Raw genomic sequence first — 21,089 nt, 5'->3', positions numbered from 1 at the left:
TTCTCGTGAATTCAAATGGGTGCAAGGAAGTTGGGTGACGCAGGGAATTTAAAACAAGGTGGTTTGATTCAAATTGAGCCAACCTAGTTTAAAATAGGTTGAGCACAATTAGACCAAATTAAACCCAACATAATTAGGCTTAATTAGGCTTAATAAAATCCTAATCAAATCAGGAATTAACTAAACCTAACCCCTGATCAAATCAGGACTAAACCACCTTAGCGATTAGGTCAACATTTAACCTAATCGGGTCAATCCAAACTGAATCCAATTCAATTGGACTTGATCCAAAAATAATTACTCAATCAAATTGAGTTAATTAGTGATTAAATCACTAATTAAACCTCTCATAAATATTGAGTCCAAATCCGATGGGCAATCAGGCATCAGAGACCATCGATATGAAACCCTGATCAAAGAGTTCAAATTTCAAATTCAAAATTCGAAATTCAAAATTTTGACCCCGGTACCAAAATGTGTGAAACTCATGATTAGAGAATCCTAATTCTCAATCATAGAGTTCCAGATAGATAAGACTCATAATCAGCCATCAGATCAAAAAGGAACCTCTAATGTGTGTGACCCTCAGGTTCGAACCTAAGCCGGTAGCACAGGAATCAATTCTTGTACTAATCGAAGGACCATCTAGCAATGGTACCGACGACCGGATAGGTCGATAATCGCAATCGCAATATTCAGAACCTACGTGAATATGGTTACCGTATAATTCATCCCTTTTGACCCCTGTGTTTAGGATGACTCAGGTTAAACTGTCAACCCTGATGATATCATCCGAATCGTGCTCAACTCAATTAGTCCTGTGACTCCTCACTAGGACTACCCTGGCCAAGGTTTTGCTAAATTGAAACATGACTGTACACAGCTCCTAAACTGGAGTGATCAATCTCCTCTTGACACACGCACCGACAAGTCAAGTACTTGACTACACCAGCAACCTTCCGTCACTGAATTAGAAATTCAGGTAGTCCAGTGCCTAAGTGCAGTGAGTTGCTTGCAAGTCACCGTGGCGGTCTCAGATCGGAGGGACATTTATACCCATATCCCATCGGAGCAAATCTTGACAGCAGAAATAGCTCCGGAGTTGGTCACGTTCAGTGCAGATGTACCATTACATCTCACCTGTATGCCATACCAGTGTCTCCACACTCTTTGGTTATGAGGACAACCAACCCATATGGCACACAAGACCTATGCTCGATAAATATTGTCGTCCTTGGTAACAACGTATCATTTGGTCGCGAACATGTTTAAGGACTAAACGACAAATCCTCCTTTGTCAAGTCTAAATAGTCCTAGGACTTCACCACAACACAGGAGTTCATTAGAAGATGAAACATTTGTGATGAAAAATTACCAAAATAATTTTTATTTATTTATAATTCATGTACTAATACAAAGGAGCACAACCGTCAACAGGCTGACGATTGACTTTGGGATACTATTCCCAACAATCTCCCACTTGGCCAAAGCCTATCGGTGCAGTATCTAATACCCATCTTCGACTTGTAGTCGTTGAACTCCTTCACCGCAATGGCTTTAGTGAATGGGTCGGCCAGGTTCTCCTTCCCGTCGATCTTCTGAAGGTCGACGTCACCTCGATCCACGATCTCCCGGATGAGATGGTAGCGGCGCAGAATATGCTTCGTCTGCTAGTGTGCCTTTGGTTCCTTCGCCTGAGCAATGGCTCCAGAGCTGTCGCAGTAGAGCAGAACTGGACCAACAAGGGAGGGTGCTACTCGAGCTCGGTGATGAATTTCTTCAGCACACCGCTTCTTTGGCAGCATCTGATGCAGCAATATACTCCGCCTCGCATACTGAATCAGCCACAGTGTGCTGCTTGGAACTCTTCCAGCAGACAGCCCACCATTAAGGGTAAAAGTAAATCCTGACACACTCTTGCTATCATCTCGATCAGACTGGAAACTAGAGTCTGTAAACCCTATAAGTCTCAAGTCCGATTCACCATATATAAGCCACTGGTCCTTAGTATTTCTCAATACTTCAGGATGGTTTTAACAACCTTCCAGTGATTCTCTCCTGGATCAGATTGGTATCTACTCACTACCCCTAGTGAGTATGCCACATCTGGTCGTGTACATGTCATGGCGTACATGATAGATCCCACTGCCGAAGCATATGGAATCCTACCCATACGCTCTCTCTCTTGAGGTGTTGTCGGACAATCCCTCTTCGAGAGAGAAATTCATGGCCTATCGGTAGATAGCCTTTCTTGGAATTTTCCATGCGAATCTTTTCAGCATAGTATCAATGTACGTGGACTGGGATAAGCCAAGCAACTTTTTGGATCTATCCCTATAGATCCTCATCCCTAGGATGTAGGAAGCTTCTCCCAAATCCTTCATGGAGAACTGTGACGATAGCCAAATCTTTATTCCCTGTAATGCAGGGACATCATTCCCGATTAAGAGAATGTCATCCACATACAATACAAGAAATACTACTGCTGGACCATTAGCCCACTTATAAATGCAGGGTTCTTCTCCGTTCTTAACGAAGCCATACGTTTTGATCGTCCTATCAAAACGTATGTTCCAACTCCGAGATGCCTGCTTAAGTCCATAAATGGACCTCTGTAGCTTGCACACCTTAGACTCATCTGTGGATGTGAACCCTTCAGGTTGTATCATATACACCTCTTCGTCCAGCTCTCCGTTTAGGAAAGCTGTCTTCACATCCATCTGCCAGATTTCATAGTCCAGATGGGCAGCTATCGCAAGCATAATCCGAATGGATTTGAGCATTGCCACAGGAGAAAACATCTCGTCATAGTCTATACCATAACGTTGATGATATCCCTTGGCAACCAGACGGGCTTTATAGGTCTCCACCTTTCCATCTGCGCCCCTCTTCCTTTTGAAGACCCACTTACACCCTATGGGTTTTACTCCTTCGGGTGTGTCAACCAATGTCCACACATCGTTGACCTTCATGGACTCCATTTCGGATTTCATGGCCTCTAGCCATTTCTCAGAGTCAGGTCTCTGCATTGCATCCATGTAGGTGATCGGATCCTCATCATTTTCATCAAGTTCGATAGGATCACCATCCCGGACCAAGAAACCATAGTATCTGTCCGGTTGATGTGGTACTCTACCAGACCGCCTTAAGGGTGCATAATCAATGGGCTCCGGATCTGATCTAATCAAATCCGGTTCAGGTTCAGTAATATGTGTCGGTTTTTCCACCTGTCGAACTTCGTCAAGTTCGACTTTAGAGGCAACAGTTCCTTCACTAAGGAACTCCTTTTCTAAAAAGATTGCCTTAAGGCTGACAAACACCTTTTGCTCATCAGCAAGGTAGAAATAATACCCTTTGGTCTCTTTTGGGTACCCTATAAAATTACACTTGTCAGACCTAGGTCCAAGCTTGTCTGTAATTAAATGTTTAACATAAGCCGGACACCCTCAAACCCTAAGGTGCGAGAGTACTGGTTTACGTCCTATTCATATCTCATATGGCGTTTTGGCTACAGACTTACTCGGAACTCTATTTAGAAGGTAACAAGCCGATTCGAGCGTATATCCCCAGAGGGAGATCGGCAGACCAGCAACCCCATCATGGATCGAACCATGTCTAACAGGGTCCGATTCCTCCTTTCAGACACACCATTATGCTGTGGTGTTCCAGGAGGAGTCCACTGAGAGAGAATCTCATTCTCCCTAGATACGTCAGAAACTCATTGGAAAGGTATTCACCTCCTCGATCAGATCGAAGAGTTTTAATACACTTCCCAGTTTATTTTTCTACCTCATTTCGGAATAGTTTGAACATTTCAAATGATTCCGACTTATGCTTCATTAAATAGACATATCCATACCTAGATAGGTCGTCTGTGAAGGTTATGAAGTAGAAAAATCCACCTCTTGCACTTGAGCTCATGGGTCCACATACATCAGAATGTACCAGACCTAAGAGTTCACTGGCTCGCTCACCTTTTCCAGTAAAAGGTGACTTGGTCATCTTTCCAAGAAGACAGGACTCACAGGTTGGAAGTGATTCACAATCACTAACTTCAAGAATTCCTTCTTGAGCCAACCTGTTTATCCTGTTCTTATTGATATGACCTAGCCTACAGTGCCAAAGGTAGACTTCTGACACATTATCTATTCTAGAGCGTTTACCGAATTTTTGAACCACATTAACAGGCTGTGATAGTAAGTAAATTCCATTATTTAATTGTCCAACAAATATTGTAACACCATTCAAAATGATATTGCAAATATTTTCTTTTATTAAAAAATCATAACCGTACATGGCCAAAAGGCCTACAGAAATAATATTTAATAAAAAACTTGGACAATAGTGACATTCACTCAGAATTACATTACGAGAATTGATTACAAGACTCATGATTCCTAAAGCTAGAACTGGAACTTTGCTTCCATCTCCAACATTCAGGAACCTCTTGCCTTCATCAAATCTCCTACTGACCTGCAGACCCTGCATCAAATTACAAATATGATAAGGGCTTCCGGTATCCAATACCCAGGCAGTAGTATCACAAATCGAAAAGTTGCAAGGAGTTATCATATAATTACCTTGCTTCTTCTTTGGCCTGTTCGGATCCAGGGAGGCAATGTATTGAGGACAGTTCCTCTTCCAATGTCCGTGCTTCTTGCAAAAGAAGCACTCCGCCTGGCTCTGGTCATGCTTGCGCTTTTTGGTCTGACCCCGTGCTGCTGTCTCAGCATGAGATTGCACCTTCTTATTTTTCTTCTTCTTGTTCTTCTTCCCCTTCCCAAAGGGTTGACGACGAGAAGAAGACCCTCCCACTACATTCACCGACTCCTTATGGAGTTGGTGATCCTTCTCAAAGTTCTGCAGCAACCCCAACAATCCGTGGTAGTTTACTGCAGGCTTTGTCATTCGAAAATGAGTAAGGAATGGGAGGAAGGACTTGGGCAAAAAATTAAGGATCGCATCCTTACCGAGCTGCTCGTGCAGAGGAAAGCCCAATTTGCTTAGGCGCTCAATCATCTCGATCATATACAGTACATGATCAGTGACTGAGGCCCCATCCCTCATTCGAGCATTGAAAATAGCACAACTAGTTTTGTGCCTTTCAACGTCGTCAGGCATGCCAAAGGAGTCGTTCAACATTTGAAGCATCTCCTGTGGCTGGGCGTTCTCAAACCTTCGGCTGAACTCGTCATTCATTGCTGCCAGCATAATACATCGAACGGTGGTGCGGTCATTGAGCCACTTCAAGTAAGTATCTCGGATCGCTTTACTAGCATTCGGAGCTGGCTCTTCAGGTGCTGGATCCGTTACTACATAAAGGATCCGTTCATGCTCAAGGATGATTTTCAATTTTCGATACCAGCTATCGAAATTGGGTCCCATGAGCTTGTCATTATCTAATAATGACCGGAACGACAGGGTAGTGGCCATAGCTGCTTAAAGAAAAACGAGACCTCTATTAGTACATAAATTAATACTAAAGACTTGGACTTTAGTCTAAAGTTTTTTCCAATATTTTTACGAACTGGTAGCCTCATCCTCTAATTCGAGGAATTACTTTAATTCCTTAATGGGTACTAGAATCCACACAGACTACACACGAGCCCAACTTTGGTTGGTCAACCCATGTGCATCTATGGGTAGGTTCTTAACCAGTTGTTTCTCTAAACAACTTCTAGTAATTTATTTTGCCCCAGAACCTAATCAGTAGGCTTTGGCCTCCACTGAAAAGATCTGGTTAGGTCCAACCATTAACATGACTTAATTTAGTGAATCGGACCAATAAATGATCAGGCCCGACTTTGGCCGGCCAACCTAACCACCATCAGAAAGACTCAATCAAATTATCATATTATGAATAATAATTCCATTAGCCAATGAGCACCAGGCCTTTGGGCCTCCAATGATCATTGAACTAATGGACTCATTATCATTTACTTAATGGGAGGCTATGACTTAGTTATCATTATAACTTAATCATTTTAGGGACCTAATAATTTTGAGGATTTTATTAAAGAATAGTAGAGAAGAAATCATCCAGCCAATTTCAATCCTCCCACTGACTTCACCAAGTCAGATTAAAAAAGATTTAATTAAAGCTGGCATTAGGAGCACCTAAATCAGTCTTACTGATTTACCTAATGACATGGGTGAGCTCTAATCACCAAGTGATCTAATCAAAATCTAACTTACCAGATTGGCCAGGTAAGTGAGATCAGTGGTGGGGATTTGCCATTAACTCGTCAATGATCGAATCAATGCGAGTAGCTCCCGCTTAAGAACCACTGGTCAAAACTGCCGAACTTACCTTAGACACCAACCGGTTCATTAGTTTTAATTTTGATCAACTTAGTAAATAGAGCTCCACCGCGTAGCCATGAATTAAGTCCATCTTGGTCTAGTTAAAGACATGGACCCATTCAACTACAACTATTAAAGTTGAGTCTAGAGTATCCTTGACCTAATCTAATTCAACTTTTGATTAGATTTGACCAATTACTCCAATTCGTCCATTTTTTAAACTAACCTTAGGTCTAACCCAATTATGGACCTAATTCATCTAACCCATTGACCCAAAAGTTTATGCAATTGTCTTAGGTCTTAATTCACAATTCTAGACCTACTAGACAACACTTAATTCTTTTAATTAAGTACTTGGGCTGATGGGTCAGGGTTTGGCATTTCGAAAATAATTTTCAAATTTGAAAGATTTTATTTTTCTGTTCACCAAATGTGTTAACTCATTTCACAAACGGGTCAGCACATTTCATAAACAGCAATTCTATTGCTCATTTCATAACAGAAAATAACTCAAAATAAATCATAAATTTTCTTTTAGATCTAATCTAACATATTCATGATAAATTTCTTAATTAAGTCCTTTCGCTGCTTCATCGGCATGGGATATAATTGCATCGGCACCCCTACCGCCATAGGAGACCCCATCGAATGGGAAGAGAGGGCCTTTAAACCCTACTTTTCTCCTATGACCGGACGGCCATGGCAACCAACCCAATTAGATTACTTGCTACTTGGATCAAGTATATCTAAATATACAAATTTCAAAATTTAAATTTTGAATTTCAAATTTCAAATTTCAAATTTCAAATTTTAAATTTCAAATTTGAGATTTCAACCAAATTTCAAATTTCGAATTTTCAATCTTTGAATTTTAAATTTTGAATTTTGAATTTCAAATTTCGAATTTCAAATTTCAAATTTCAAATTTGAGATTTCAACCAAATTTTAAATTTCAAATTTTGAATTTTGAATTTCAAATTTCAAATTTCGAATTTCAAATTTCAAATTTGAGATTTCAACCAAATTTCAAATTTTGAATTTCAAATTTGAAACTTCTAACAAATTTCAAATTTCAAATTTCAAATGTTTTTGAATTTCGAATTTTGAATTTTGAATTTCAAATTTAAACTTATAGATTACACCTTAATCTACGCATGCATATGTATATCATATTCTAGAACCTGCTCTGATACCAATTGAAGCGAAAATTTAGTGCAGGGGCAAAATGGTAATTTTAAAACTTTTTCAAAATTACTATTTTACAGTGAAATTATTAATTAATATCATTAATTAATACTAATTAACCCTACACTAGGATCTAAATATGATACAACAGCATGCATTTAAATTTGAAATTCAAATTTGAATCAGTAAACGTTTTACAGTACTGTGTTCAGAACACATCACCTTTTGCGGGTAGTCGATCACCGCAATCTGATCACCGTCGGAGGGCTCTGATCGTCACGTCACAGCCACCCAACTGTCTGGCCTCTACGGATCGTCCACACGAAGCTCCCGTCTGATCAGCTCCTCACGAATGCTAGTTCGTGATTTCACCCTTTTGATGGCAGATGTTGATCGAACTCCTTCGATCGATGTGTGCCGACTTCTCGGACACTCCAGATCGTCTGCACAGTTACTTGAGAGGCTGATGGATCTCTCTCTGAAATTTGGTGGACTCACGACACTCGTGGCACACCAATCTCACTTCCCGAACCCTAGGTAGAAACCCTAGGGTACACACCAAAAACCCTGCGCCCAATTTTTTCTCTTTTCTTTCTTTTTCTCTCGGAAGGTTTTGGACCTTCACCTTGCGCAGAAGCCTTCCTCACGCCCCAAAGTTTCTCTCCTAATTTTTTACGCACGTCCCACCTTTCTCCTCTTTTTAAAACAACGTCAAACGTGTCTTATCCGCGTGAGAGGATAAAGACAAGAGGTTACACATTTGAATTCAAATCAAATTTGAATTCAAACGAAAACCAACTTATCCCTATCCTTTTGGGCGTGAGAAGAGAAGGGGCGTGGCTCTTTGTGCGTGGAAAAAGTTTCATGAGAAACCTTTTCTCGTGTAAGTAATGTGGCGCACAAAATGGATAAGGATGAAAGGGCAAGTGATAAGTTATCCATTCAAATTCAAACATGCTTTGAATTTGAATGGCTAACTAATTAATTTATCCATCCATATGGCGCACAAATGAGGATGTGGGGAAGGGTTTTATGTGAGAAAATTTTCACGAGAAGTTTCTTCTCGTGAATTCAAATGGGTGCAAGGAAGTTGGGTGACGCAGGGAATTTAAAACAAGGTGGTTTGATTCAAATTGAGCCAACCTAGTTTAAAATAGGTTGAGCACAATTAGAACAAATTAAACCCAACATAATTAGGCTTAATTAGGCTTAATAAAATTCTAATCAAATCATAAATTAACTAAACCTAACCCCTGATCAAATCAGGGACTAAACCACCTTAGCGATTAGGTCAACATTTAACCTAATCGGGTCAATCCAAACTGAATCCAATTCAATTGGACTTGATCCAAAAATAATTACTCAATCAAATTGAGTTAATTAGTGATTAAATTACTAATTAAACCTCTCATAAATATTGAGTCCAAATTCGATGGGCAATCAGGCATCAGAGACCATCGATATGAAATCCTGATCAAAGAGTTCAAATTTCAAATTCAAAATTCGAAATTCAAAATTTTGACCCCGGTACCCAAAATGTGTGGAACTCATGATTAGAGAATCCTAATTCTCAATCATAGAGTTTCAGATAGATAAGACTCATAATCAGCCATCAGATCAGAAAGGAACCTCTAATGTGTGTGACCCCGCAGGTTCGAACCTAAGCTGGTAGCACAGGAATCAATTTCTGTACTAATCGAAGTGACCATCTAGCAATGGTACCCGACGACCGGATAGGTCGAATAATCGCAATCGCAACATTCAGAACCTACGTGAATATGGTTACCGTATAATTCATCCCTTTTGACCCCTGTGTTTAGGATGACTCAGGGTTAAACTGTCAACCCTGATGATATCATCCGAATCGTGCTCAACTCAATTAGTCCTGTGACTCCTCACTAGGACTACCCTGACCAAGGTTTTGCTAAATTGAAACACGACTGTACACAGCTCCTAAACTAGAGTGGTCAATCCCCTCTTGACACACGCACCGACAAGTCAAGTACTTGACTACACCCAGCAACCTTCCGTCACTGAATTAAAAATTCAGGTAGTCCAGTGCCTAAGTGTAGTGAGTTGCTTGCAAGTCACCGTGGCGGTCTCAGGTCGGAGGGACATTTATACCCATATCCCATCGGAGCAAATCTTGACAGCAGAAATAGCTCCGAAGTTGGTCACGTTCAGTGCAGATGTACCATTACATCTCACCTGTATGCCATACCAGTGTCTCCACACTCTTTGGTTATGAGGACAACCAACCCATATGGCACACAACGACCTATGCTCGATAAATATTGTCGTCCTTGGTAACAACGTATCATTTGGTCGCGAACATATTTAAGGACTAAACGACAAATCCTCCTTTGTCGAGTCTAAATAGTCCTAAGGACTTCACCACAACACAGGAGTTCATTAGAAGATGAAACATTTGTGATGAAAAATTACCAAAATAACTTTTATTTATTTATAATTCATGTACTAATACAAAAGGAGCACAACCGTCAACAGGCTGACGATTGGCTTTGGGACACTATTCCCAACACTTATTGCTTGGCCAACATTGAAAATGGCAAAACTTGTGTCTCTTCATCGCACCCCTTTTAGATCGAACGACGTGAAATAATCTATTGAGCATGCTTCAAGTCTCATCAATATCTAACACATGGCAGGTCTTGATGTTCCTCGAACCAATCTCTAGATCTCTCCTTTCTAAGGCGTTATCACATGACCCCTTGAGCCCCCTTTCCTCATAATGATTTCATGGATCGTGAAGTGATGCCCTCCATAATGAGATGCTTTCGAGAGGAAATTGGATCGATAACCAGCAGTTAGATTGACTACTTTCTTCATTCAAAACCATAAAAGTTGCTTCAAACTCAGAAGTGAGGGGCAACTATTGTGGGATAACCTATTTATCAGGACCATCCCTCTTCTTGAGATGCATTCAAAGTGACTTGGCGAAATCACACTAAATGTGGGCCTAGGACCTTGATCCCTTGCTCATTCCAAACTACCAACTTAACTAGTCCTGCAGGTGAAGCCCGCAATGAACATCTACGACTAATAATCTTAATCCAAAGTTTAGTGGATAGATTCTCCTCCCTAATGAACTGCCAGAATATGGCTTAATGGTCTAAATAATCAAGTCTAGTAGTCTACAAATTCTGACTAATAGCCCATAGCTCAACCTCCATATAAAAGAGGTATGAGTGAGACCCTTGGTAAGGAACGATTTTGAAAGGGAGAACTCCCAAAAGAAAAGCAACCTCTCTCTCTCCGCTTTCCTCTATTTTTCTCTATTATTTTCGAGCTTTGACTAACTTAGGCATCAAAGAATCTACCGTCGAAACACCATGATGGTGAGGACTTTCCTTGCAAGTTTTCTCTGGAATCTTAGATCTCGGATGGCATCTAGCTCTAGCCATGTTAGTGCTTGATTAGAGTCTTGCGGCAACAAATAATGAATAGGGTTGATGAAGGAAAGATAAAAGATGGAAAGGGGATCTATGTTTTTGATATTGCTTTATGACGTTGAAGATTTGCATGTAGGAGTGCAAGTGGGATTGTGCTAAACCCGAATTTACCTACCCAACCCACTCATTGGCTGTGGTTTGGTCAAGGTTTCATGATTCTGGGTTGTGCTTAGGCTGAAAATCCTATCTGGATTTGAAGTTGTGTAAGTTAGATTGAGCTTAAACCCAACTCAAACCTGATCTTAACCAAATCTAATTTTTTACCAAAAAAAATCCCAACCTAACTTAGCCTACTGTAAAAAGAAATAGATAATTTATATATTTATATCGTCAAATAGATTACTTATTGTTGTATGAGGATAATATCTTTAGTTTTACATCGATTGTGAGTTAAGAGGGAATATGATTTATATAGATTAGAATATTTTTTTCTACGTGAGGTACCTTTTAAAAGACAAAACTATGAAGCTCCAAATGGTCATGATTCACTAAAGCCCAAAGATGATCAGAGCCAAAGTAGATAATACTTCACGTATATATGTGAGTGTGGAGTCAATCCAGCAATCCGAGCCATCTGACCTCTTGACCGCAAACCGCAACAATGGTGTCGTCTGTAAGAACGCCTCCTACCCATGTATACATACTTTCTCTTAAACTGGGGGCCTAATATTGTAGGAGGATGGCATCTTTAGTCGCATATTGGTTGTAAGTCAAGAGGGAGTATGACTTATATGGATTGTAACATTTTCTCCCACATTAAGCATCTTTTAAAGGACAAAATTGTAAGGCTTCAAATGATCAAAACTCACTAAAGTCTAAAGATGATCAGAATCAAAGTGGACAATATCTCATGTATGCAGGCGCGGAGTCAATCCATCATCCAACCCTTTGACCGCAAACTGCAACACTTATATAGTTTGTATAATTATATCTTTAACTCTTGTTAAAACACCCACTACACTAATTAAATTGATGGATGGTTAGAATCTCAACCCAATAAATATTAATCCAATAAAAATATTCCAAATGTTTCTTCTATTGTACATATGCTATTTCACTTGATCTAACAGAATTAATGTAGCCTAACCCAATCAGATCTGACAAACTTGACCCAACCCAAATTTAATTAAGATAGAATAGAGCTTGCTTGGAGAGTCTTAATACGAGACTGGATTTTACCTGAGTTGCACCCCGTCTTTTTATGCAATCAGTGATAGGAAACATGAGGTCCTAATCCCCTCAATTCAGGGGGATAAATAACAGCAGGAAATGGCATTCATTTTTTCGTTCTGTTAAAAAGATTCTTATTATATGATTTGATATCTCCCAATACCAATTTTGGGCAATGTGCCTCAAAATAATGCCAAGATAATCTTGGGATTTATTGACGACGTACAGTTGTGAAAAACGGGATATGTTAGCTGGTACATAGCAGGAGATCTGTACAACGTCCGGAATTGATGATAACTTTTTGTATAAATAGGCGTGCAATGTGTCGCATGGCCTACAAACTTACGTGAATCAGTTCCTGTCATACAAACGACGAGCAGAGGAAGAACAAAGATGGCTCGTTCCCCGTGCCGTCCCCCCTCAATTCTCCTCCTATTTGCCTTCGTTATTATGGTGATCTCTCTCTCTCTCTCTCTCTCTCTCTCTCTCTCTCTCTCTCTCTAACTTTCTGTGCTTGCGTTCATTTGAGTGCATGGGTACATAGATGCTTTCATCAGGTGTCATTAGTTCCCATTTAGTGCTGAAAGAAGTTTTTTTTTTTTAATTTGAGAAAGAAATAAAAGGATTTGCTGTGAGTTTGAGAAAAAAAAAGGTTTTATTTTCCAAAAGAAAAATGTCTCATGGTAGAATAGTACCCAGGCATCAGGCATGCATTTTTTTTGAAATATATAATTGATTTTAGTCATAAGTTAACGTTTAGGCATCCATGATACATGCTAGGTAGAGTATTGCAAGGCAAGATATTTCATGTAATAGTAGAAATATTGTGTGGCTCCAAGGAGACGTTGTTGACAAATTTGAACATATTTATTGTAGTTTTCATGATTGGAAAATTATAATTAGACCTTGCCTGTCCAACTTTAGAGTGAAAAATATGGAATCTCGCACCAGTCAAATATTTGCATTGGCTATACCATCATGCGTTGACCACCACATGTTTTCTCTCTCACACAAACATTTGGAAATTAATATAGCTGCCTTTCCTATTTTATCATCTCACCATATATAATAGTTGTTTTTTATATTATGTCCCACTAATCAACATGGGATGTCCTTCCCTATTCTATCTCCAATCATGGCATATGTTGCTATGGTTTATGTTTCTGTTTTCCATTTTTGTGCTAGGATACTAGCAATTCTAGTTTAGGTTGTTTAGTATAAAATGGTATACCGTTCTAGCTAGTTAACTAATATCTCCATGATGCAGGCTGATATATTTGTTACTGCCAAGTCTGCGACACATCAACCTGTAAGTTTATAAATCACACTCTTATATGACTTCTGCAAACCATAAGTTTTGGATGGGAATTCTCTAACTCATTTTCTCTGCTCTTTGAAATGACAGATGGGTGGCGAAGGCTCGGTTCCTGTAGAACGTATGACTGCTTCTCTCTATAAGCTCCTTTTATTCATTGAGCTAATTAGAATGTATAGAATCATATTCTCCATCACAATCATTACCTATATAATGTTTTAATATTGATCTATTATAGCAAATGCAACTAAGATGACTAGATACTTTTCAACGAGTTAGGTTACCAATTAAAAAGATAGAATCCTTGAAGCTGATGCTCCTACACTTAGGACATGCATGCACACACTGTTTCAGAATGTTATACATTGATAGATCCTTGTACCAAGATGCTAGAAGTAGCAAGATTCATTAATAGAAGTAGCAAGATTCTTTAGTAGAAGTACCACCACACTGTTTGACAAAGCTCTATATTGATAGATCCTTGCTTCGTGATGATACAAATGATAGATTTGTGATGAGGAACTAACAACGGTTTTGAGGAACTTATCTCCATAACTCTTCATCTGCAGAATGCCCGGACAAGTGTTCCTACAGATGCTCTGCGACGTCCCACAGAAAGCCATGCATGTCCTTCTGCATCCAGTGCTGCACAAAATGCCTCTGCGTCCCATCTGGTACCTATGGGCACAAGGAGGAATGCCCATGCTACAATAACTGGAAGACCAAGGAAGGCAAACCCAAGTGTCCCTAGCTAAACACCTACTTAGATCTCATGTCATCCCATAAAATAAATCTTGTCGCCTTCTGTTTTTGACTAGTAAAGAAATGATATTTTGACAAAATGTGTGGAATTCTTCAGTGATCTTTATTTTCAGCAACAAAACATAAACTGCCGCAGCAGTTACTGAGATTCCTCAGACACAAAGAACAGGCGATGATTCTGTAGTTTTCTGTAACAGTCCAGCTGACATCCTGTCCAATGCTGAGTTGTGGGGGACTAAGATAACTATATCTGAATTTGTAGGGCTTAGATACGAACAAGAATGACTGCTGTCCCATACCTTCCCTCCTTTGCAGTGAATAACAAGTGGATGATAGCCTTAGATCCGAGAAACCAGAAGTTGGAACTCAGCAAATTTGCTATTCAGGAACCATTTGGAGAATCAGGAGCTAGAACTGTTGTTTAAGTTGGTACCAAGTAGGAATATAAGCGGCCTCATGATGGCATCCTTGGTTAGGATTAGAACAGGATCCTGTAGATGAAAATATGTTGGTAAAATGAAGCAAAGAACAGGTGTCCCACAAAATATTTCACATGGGGGCAAGGTATCTTCTCGTACATTAGAAGATATATAGCTCGTAGGATGGTCCGCTGCACGGGGCTTCTATAATTGCAAGGTCTGGGAATAGTGACATACATACAACCTCTCACCTACGAAGAGGCTGTTTCCATATTTTCTTGGCAACCACATCATGGTGGAGCAGCCTTATCATTGCACCGATGCTTGCCCTATCATCGAAATGCCATAAAAAGCATAATAAAAATATTCAACACACTATTTAGATGTTTTCTATTTTATGGCAAATCTTGACAGCCCATGGTCAAGATTAAGAGATTGCTTCTTATTTTGTAGTAAGTTTATGATAACCTATTATTTGGTCTTACATGAATATCAAATTTTCATGTTATGCTCTCAACTACAATCAATGGAAACAAACTCTCAAAGACATCAGGATGGATTTAAGTGAATTACATGACTATGGAAGGTGAAATGCCTCTATCAATTTATAGCAGTCTTGGACTTTGCAAATAGACATATGAAATAGGAGGTACAGTCGTACGGATGAAAATTATCTTTTTCAATAAGATACCAACCATTAGTAGTAGAGGGAAAAAAAAAGAATAGTCAAGTTTGACAATCTTCAATCATCAAAAGTAGTGCTCAGCCTACAACTTTCGTTAACTAAAAAAATAAATAGACAAATTATGTTTCTAATCCCTGAATTAATACATATTTTTTAGAAAGATCCTTGAACTACAAAAACATAGACTTTTGATGACTTTCTCTCACCAAAAATCCTATCTAGCAACCTGAGATGCATATGTGGCACAAATTTTGTATAGATGGCGCAACCAACATTTTTTTAAAAAAATTTGTAAAAGTAAGAAAGGAGACAGAGGCTATTCATTAAAAAACAGTGTCTTTACATAAATACAAACAACACCATATACATTACCAAAGCAAGTAACAGTGATACAGACAGTACCCAAGGAAACAAAAGGATAACAATTACAGTGTGGAGTCTGGGATTTGAATACTGAGCAAAAAATAGTGGTGCCCAACTGAACAAATTAAATATTATGCAACATAAAAGGTGCAACCGGAGGATTAGAAAGAGGTTCTTTTAACCTTGGATACTGTCTACCCAAAAGAGAATTCCCTGCCATTAGCAAATCCAGACCTTGGTAGCACCAAGGGTGGGTGGAGGTATGATACTTAGCACCCAGTTCAGCTGTAGATAAGAGAAATAAGGTGCATGATGCATTGACCATAACCAAAGGTACCAGGAATGTGTTCCGACACACAGTTCATGTGGGTTGCAGATAAATGTAGCGTCAGCAAATGAAAACAGCCCTTACAAATATTCAGAGTCCACAGATTGTAAGGAATTGAGATATCAAAGTGGGTGAGCATAAAGAGACCTCCTCTTCCCTGAAGCTTTATCATGGATAACCATAATAGAATTAACCCAGGAATGATAAAATCAGCAGCCAACAGGTCATCTGGGATATTTGGTTGAGATGAATTAGGCCTCCCAAAGTTGACCTGTAAGGAGATTGTCCATCTGGGATATTTGTACCATGGAGGTTCCATTTGGGTAGCATCCTTCTAACTCTTTCACTCAACCACAAAAATGATAAGAAGAGAAATGAAAAAGTTATACAACAGCATTTCAACTTGATTGTGTGAAATCACTGTGCTCATTTAGTGTTTTGTTTCTTTTAGATTATAGATGGATCTCTTTTATTTTTGATAATGAATCATGGCAAATTTGGTAAGGCCCATAATTTTTGTTTGGTGTATGAGTGCACAGCCTGTGTTTTGAAGTTCGTTGGTTTCAGAAACCTTGATCATATTATATAAATAATTTACTTAATGGTAGTTGGAATTAAAAGCATTAATCTAACTTAGAAAAGGGTACAAAACCAGGAGATATGATGTTTTAATGAAGGAAAATACTCTTTCAATAAAAGATGCCTTAGAAAGAAGATGCACCTCTTGATACAATAGGTGCCTTATTCTTAAGAGATATGTTTCTTAGAGATATCTCTATAAAAAACAAAATAAATAATATAAAATTTTAAATAGAACAAAATTAAAAATATAAATTAAAATTAAAATTTTAATATTTTTATATTATTTAAAATTTAAAAAATATATAAAATATTTAAATTATACATATGTGTAGAGACCATGCCATAGATAAAGATACCTTGCAAGTTCGAACTTTTATTTAGTCATATCATGCTCTATCCATTGGAGTTAGTAGTGAACAATATAGATGAAGATATGTACAACACAAAAGAGCTAGTTGGATCGAGTGAAAAGGTACATTTAGAATATTATATAATATATGCATATCTTGAAGATGTGAAAGAAGGTTTTATAAAACAATAGTAAGACATGCCATATTGTACAATTCAAAATTCAAAGTAATGAATAATGAAAAAATATATAAAAATACGTTGGGTATAGTAAAAGTGAGAATGTAGTTATGGCTACGGTCTTGATACACTTCACTTAATATTTGCGTTTGCAGACTATTGCTTAGAAGTAATTTCTAAATAATAGTCATTTAATATGTTATATGCCGTTGTAAATACATTATATGAATAATAGCTTTAAATTAACACCATAACTGCACATGAAACAAAACATATTTACGTGTGATTAGAGCCACAATTTTTTTATTGATGTGAGCATGGGGCCCATCTAATGGGGCAGAGCATATACCTTGCACAACATGGATGCCTTTTCCTTCTCAACATGCACTACCTAGTAACAACAGTTTAACTTCTCTACGTGGAAATGAAAATTTTAGTTTAGAGTCCTGGATGATGGGTCTCTCCCCCTTTTCTCCCTTAGAAAGGTCACAAACCATGTGCATTTGTTAATAGTTGTGTGATGGCAATTGTCACAGGATAAAATTTGACATGAAATATTATATTGTACATGTACAACATGATTGCGAACATAAAGAGGTGTCAAATCTAAGCAGACAACATCATTTTTCCATCCACTGGCTGCCCTAGAGAAAATAGTGAGTCCACGAATTAGTCATGTTATGGAGCCCATCGTAAAAGGATGACGTGTGGCTTAGAATCCATTTATGTGGGTCTTTTTTTCCTAGGGATACTTGTTCCGTAGTTCTATCACTTTTTATATGTCTATTATATTATATATTTATTACACTTTTCTTTGGAAAAATTAAAGTGTCTATATTATCTTATTACTATCATTTTATGTAGGAACTTTACAGAATTAAACCCATATTTTTATATATGTGAATAATTTATTATGAAAATTAAAAGAATCACGAGCCAAAAGAGAAATTCTTTGTGCACCGCGGATAGACGGTGTAGAAAATCCGATATGGAACGCACTGCTTTACGTAATTGATGCACATAGTCATCATTTTTTAACACGTATTTAATATCTATAATTTTATTTTTTTATTTAAAGAATTTATATGATAAAAATATTTCTGTATTCTAAAAAAAATTATGATATCGTATGATATATTATGACTTCCTACACGCAGGATGTCATAATATGACCCAAAAATTATAAAATTTTATGGCATATTATAACATCCTGTATCAAATTATGACTTCCTGCATGCAGAATGTTATAATATGGCGCAGGATGTCATAATATGGAAGAGATATTTTTATCCAACCACTTTCTAACGTGTGTTTAATGTTTACAGTTTCGTTTTATCGTTTGAAAATTTTGAATGATGAAAATACTCTTGCTCTTTGAAAAAAATTATGACATCTTGCGTCAAAATTATGACTTTCTGTACATATGATGTCATAATATGGATATAAGATATTATAATTTTTTCAAAGAATAAGGATATTTTCGTCATTCAAAATTTTCAAACGAAAAAATAGAACTGTCAATATTAAATGTATATTAGAAAATGGTAGCTATATAGATCAATTATGTGAAGTGGTGCACTCTACATCGGATTTTGTACACTGCCCGCAGTGCACAAAAAATTTTTCTGAGCCAAAAATGAACAGTTTTATGATTTCCTTGGTAAGCTACTTGGTCCACCGAACTGTTGCATAAACATTAATAAAAACTGCTCTGCCCAAGAAATGACACCATCTTTTCCATATTCCTTATTCTTTTCCTCGTTAGTGTATTGGAAAATCTACATAGAAATTATGGAATTGAAATGAGTATTAATATCCAATATTAATATAAAAACGCACAATTGATAGTATTGAGAAATGTAGACTGTCCATCGATCTCTGTTATCATAAAGCAAACGAACCAAGCCTTTGTTCATGGTCTTGAGCCCCCTCCGATGGTTATGCATTTTCATCTTGTCCTTTACAAGGCATTAATAGAAACTCCATTTTTAAATCAAAATATATTTAATTAGTTTAACATTAAGAGAGAAAAACAAGAAGAGCTATTTGTTAGAATGAGTGCATTTTTATCCAAAAAGGGGATCACATCCATTGAGTGCATAATTATGCACAAGATATATCTTTTCTAAAGACATGTTTGAACTTGAAAAAAAAAAAAATAAACACCATTTAATGATTCTCTAAGATGCATGTTTCCCTTAAACATACATTGCACAAGAACGAGTTTCGCTTATGTATGTGTGCTTGATGCATGAAGATATGCTAAAAAGAAAAATAAATGCAAGTATTGGGTAATCTGCATTACATATTTTGCTATTTGAGAAATCTGCATTACATATTTTGCTATGCTTTTGAGAAAGTGCATAGTGCAACAATGAGGCTTACTTGCATTTAGAAAAAAAAACATTGCACAATTTAACAATATATATTGTGCACCAATACATGCCAGTTCTGTTTAAATGTTGTGGACACCTTGCACAACTCAATAGTAAAGTTGCATACAAATTTGTTAGTGAACATGTTTTATTTGCATTTTTTTCCCATTAGATAGGTGAAGATTAAAAGACTGGCTATTGGGACAGAAGCACATGCATGCATTTGTGCGCTAGGGAGAGAGATGGAAAGGGGCTATCAGGAAGTTTACATTACCAAGTTGGCCAAGAGAGATATGAATAATAAAGAGGGTTGATGAAGGGAAGACCGAAGATGGAAAGGGATCTATGTTTTTGGTATTGCTTTGCGACCTAAAAGATTTGCGTGTAGGGGTGCAACTTGGATGGTGCTCAACCTGAATTTACCCATCCAACCCACTCATTGGCTATGGTCCGGGCAAGGTTTCATGATTCTGGGTTGTGCTTAGGCTGAAAATCCTAATTGGATCTGAAGCTGTGCAAGCTAGATTGAGCTTAAACCCAACTCAAACCCGATCTTAACCCAACCTAACCTTTTACGGAAAAAAAAAAAACCCAACCTAACTTAGCCTAATATATAAAGAAACAGATAATTTATATATTTATGTTGTCAAATGGATCACTTAGATATTGTGTATAATTATATCTTTAACTCTTGTTAAAACATACAATACATTAATTAAATTGATGAATAGTTAGGATCTCAACCCGATAAATATTAATCCAATAAAAATATTCCAAATGTTTCTTCTATTGTGCATATACTATTCCACTTGATCTAATAGAATTAATGTAGCCAAACCCTACCAGACCTGACAAACTTGACCCAATTGAAATTTAATTAAGATCAGATAGAGCTAGCTTGGAGAGTCCTAATATGAGACTGGATTCTACCTGAGTTGCACCCCAATTTTTATGCAATCAAAGATAGAAAACTTGAGATCTGGATACCCTCAATTTAGGGGGACAGAAAACAGCAGGAAATGGCATTCATTTCATTCTGTTAAAAGCTTCCTATGCTGCTGCACAATTCTATGAATTGGTATCTCTCGATACCAATTTTGGGCAATGTGCTATTGGAATAAGGCTTAAAGAATTCCTAATGTGATTTTAAAAAATTAAACAAAATTTTATTATATTAAAATTATAAAGAACTTACAGAACATCAAAAAATAAAAATGATCAAATCCGGAAGCATGCGACTATGCGAGGCACTATTCTAAGGCAGACTCCCATCTTTCGTGTGAAAAAATTTCAAAAAACCACCACAAGATATGATCGGGATTTTTTGCCTATGAGCATGACTATGTAGGAGGTTGATGGAGATCCTTTCGGCACTCAAAAAAAAATTATAAAGAAAAAAATTTGAAGAGAAAAAGTCAGAAGGAAGAGAATGAGAGGCTTAAATGGGATATTTAAAATCAAGTATCAAGATGACCCTTTTATAGCCATCCAAAATATAACTATTTATTACTATTTGAATTTTTATTGACCCATTAAGGCATTAATAAAGAACCCAACAGGCAAAAAATAAAAATAAGATTAAATGCACATGACCTTTTGAA

General features: G+C 37.6%; 1 protein-coding gene across 1 annotated transcript in view; it reads left to right on the top strand.

Annotated features, from left to right (window-relative positions):
* Window positions 1-14,197, top strand: part of LOC114913330 (gibberellin-regulated protein 5-like) — a 31,912-nt gene extending 17,715 nt beyond the window's left edge. Inside the window, exons 2-4 of the mRNA XM_029262008.1 lie at window positions 13,399-13,440; window positions 13,537-13,567; window positions 14,016-14,197. Coding sequence (XP_029117841.1) covers window positions 13,399-13,440; window positions 13,537-13,567; window positions 14,016-14,197 — 255 coding nt within the window. The remainder of the gene's footprint in view (window positions 1-13,398; window positions 13,441-13,536; window positions 13,568-14,015) is intronic.
* Window positions 14,198-21,089: the final 6,892 nt, after the last annotated feature.

Source organism: Elaeis guineensis, chromosome 1 (genome assembly GCF_000442705.2).
Source record: "Elaeis guineensis isolate ETL-2024a chromosome 1, EG11, whole genome shotgun sequence".
NCBI classification, from domain to species: domain Eukaryota; kingdom Viridiplantae; phylum Streptophyta; class Magnoliopsida; order Arecales; family Arecaceae; genus Elaeis; species Elaeis guineensis.
Note: the sequence above shows the minus strand (reverse complement) of the source record. Positions and strands in the feature narration are given on the sequence as shown.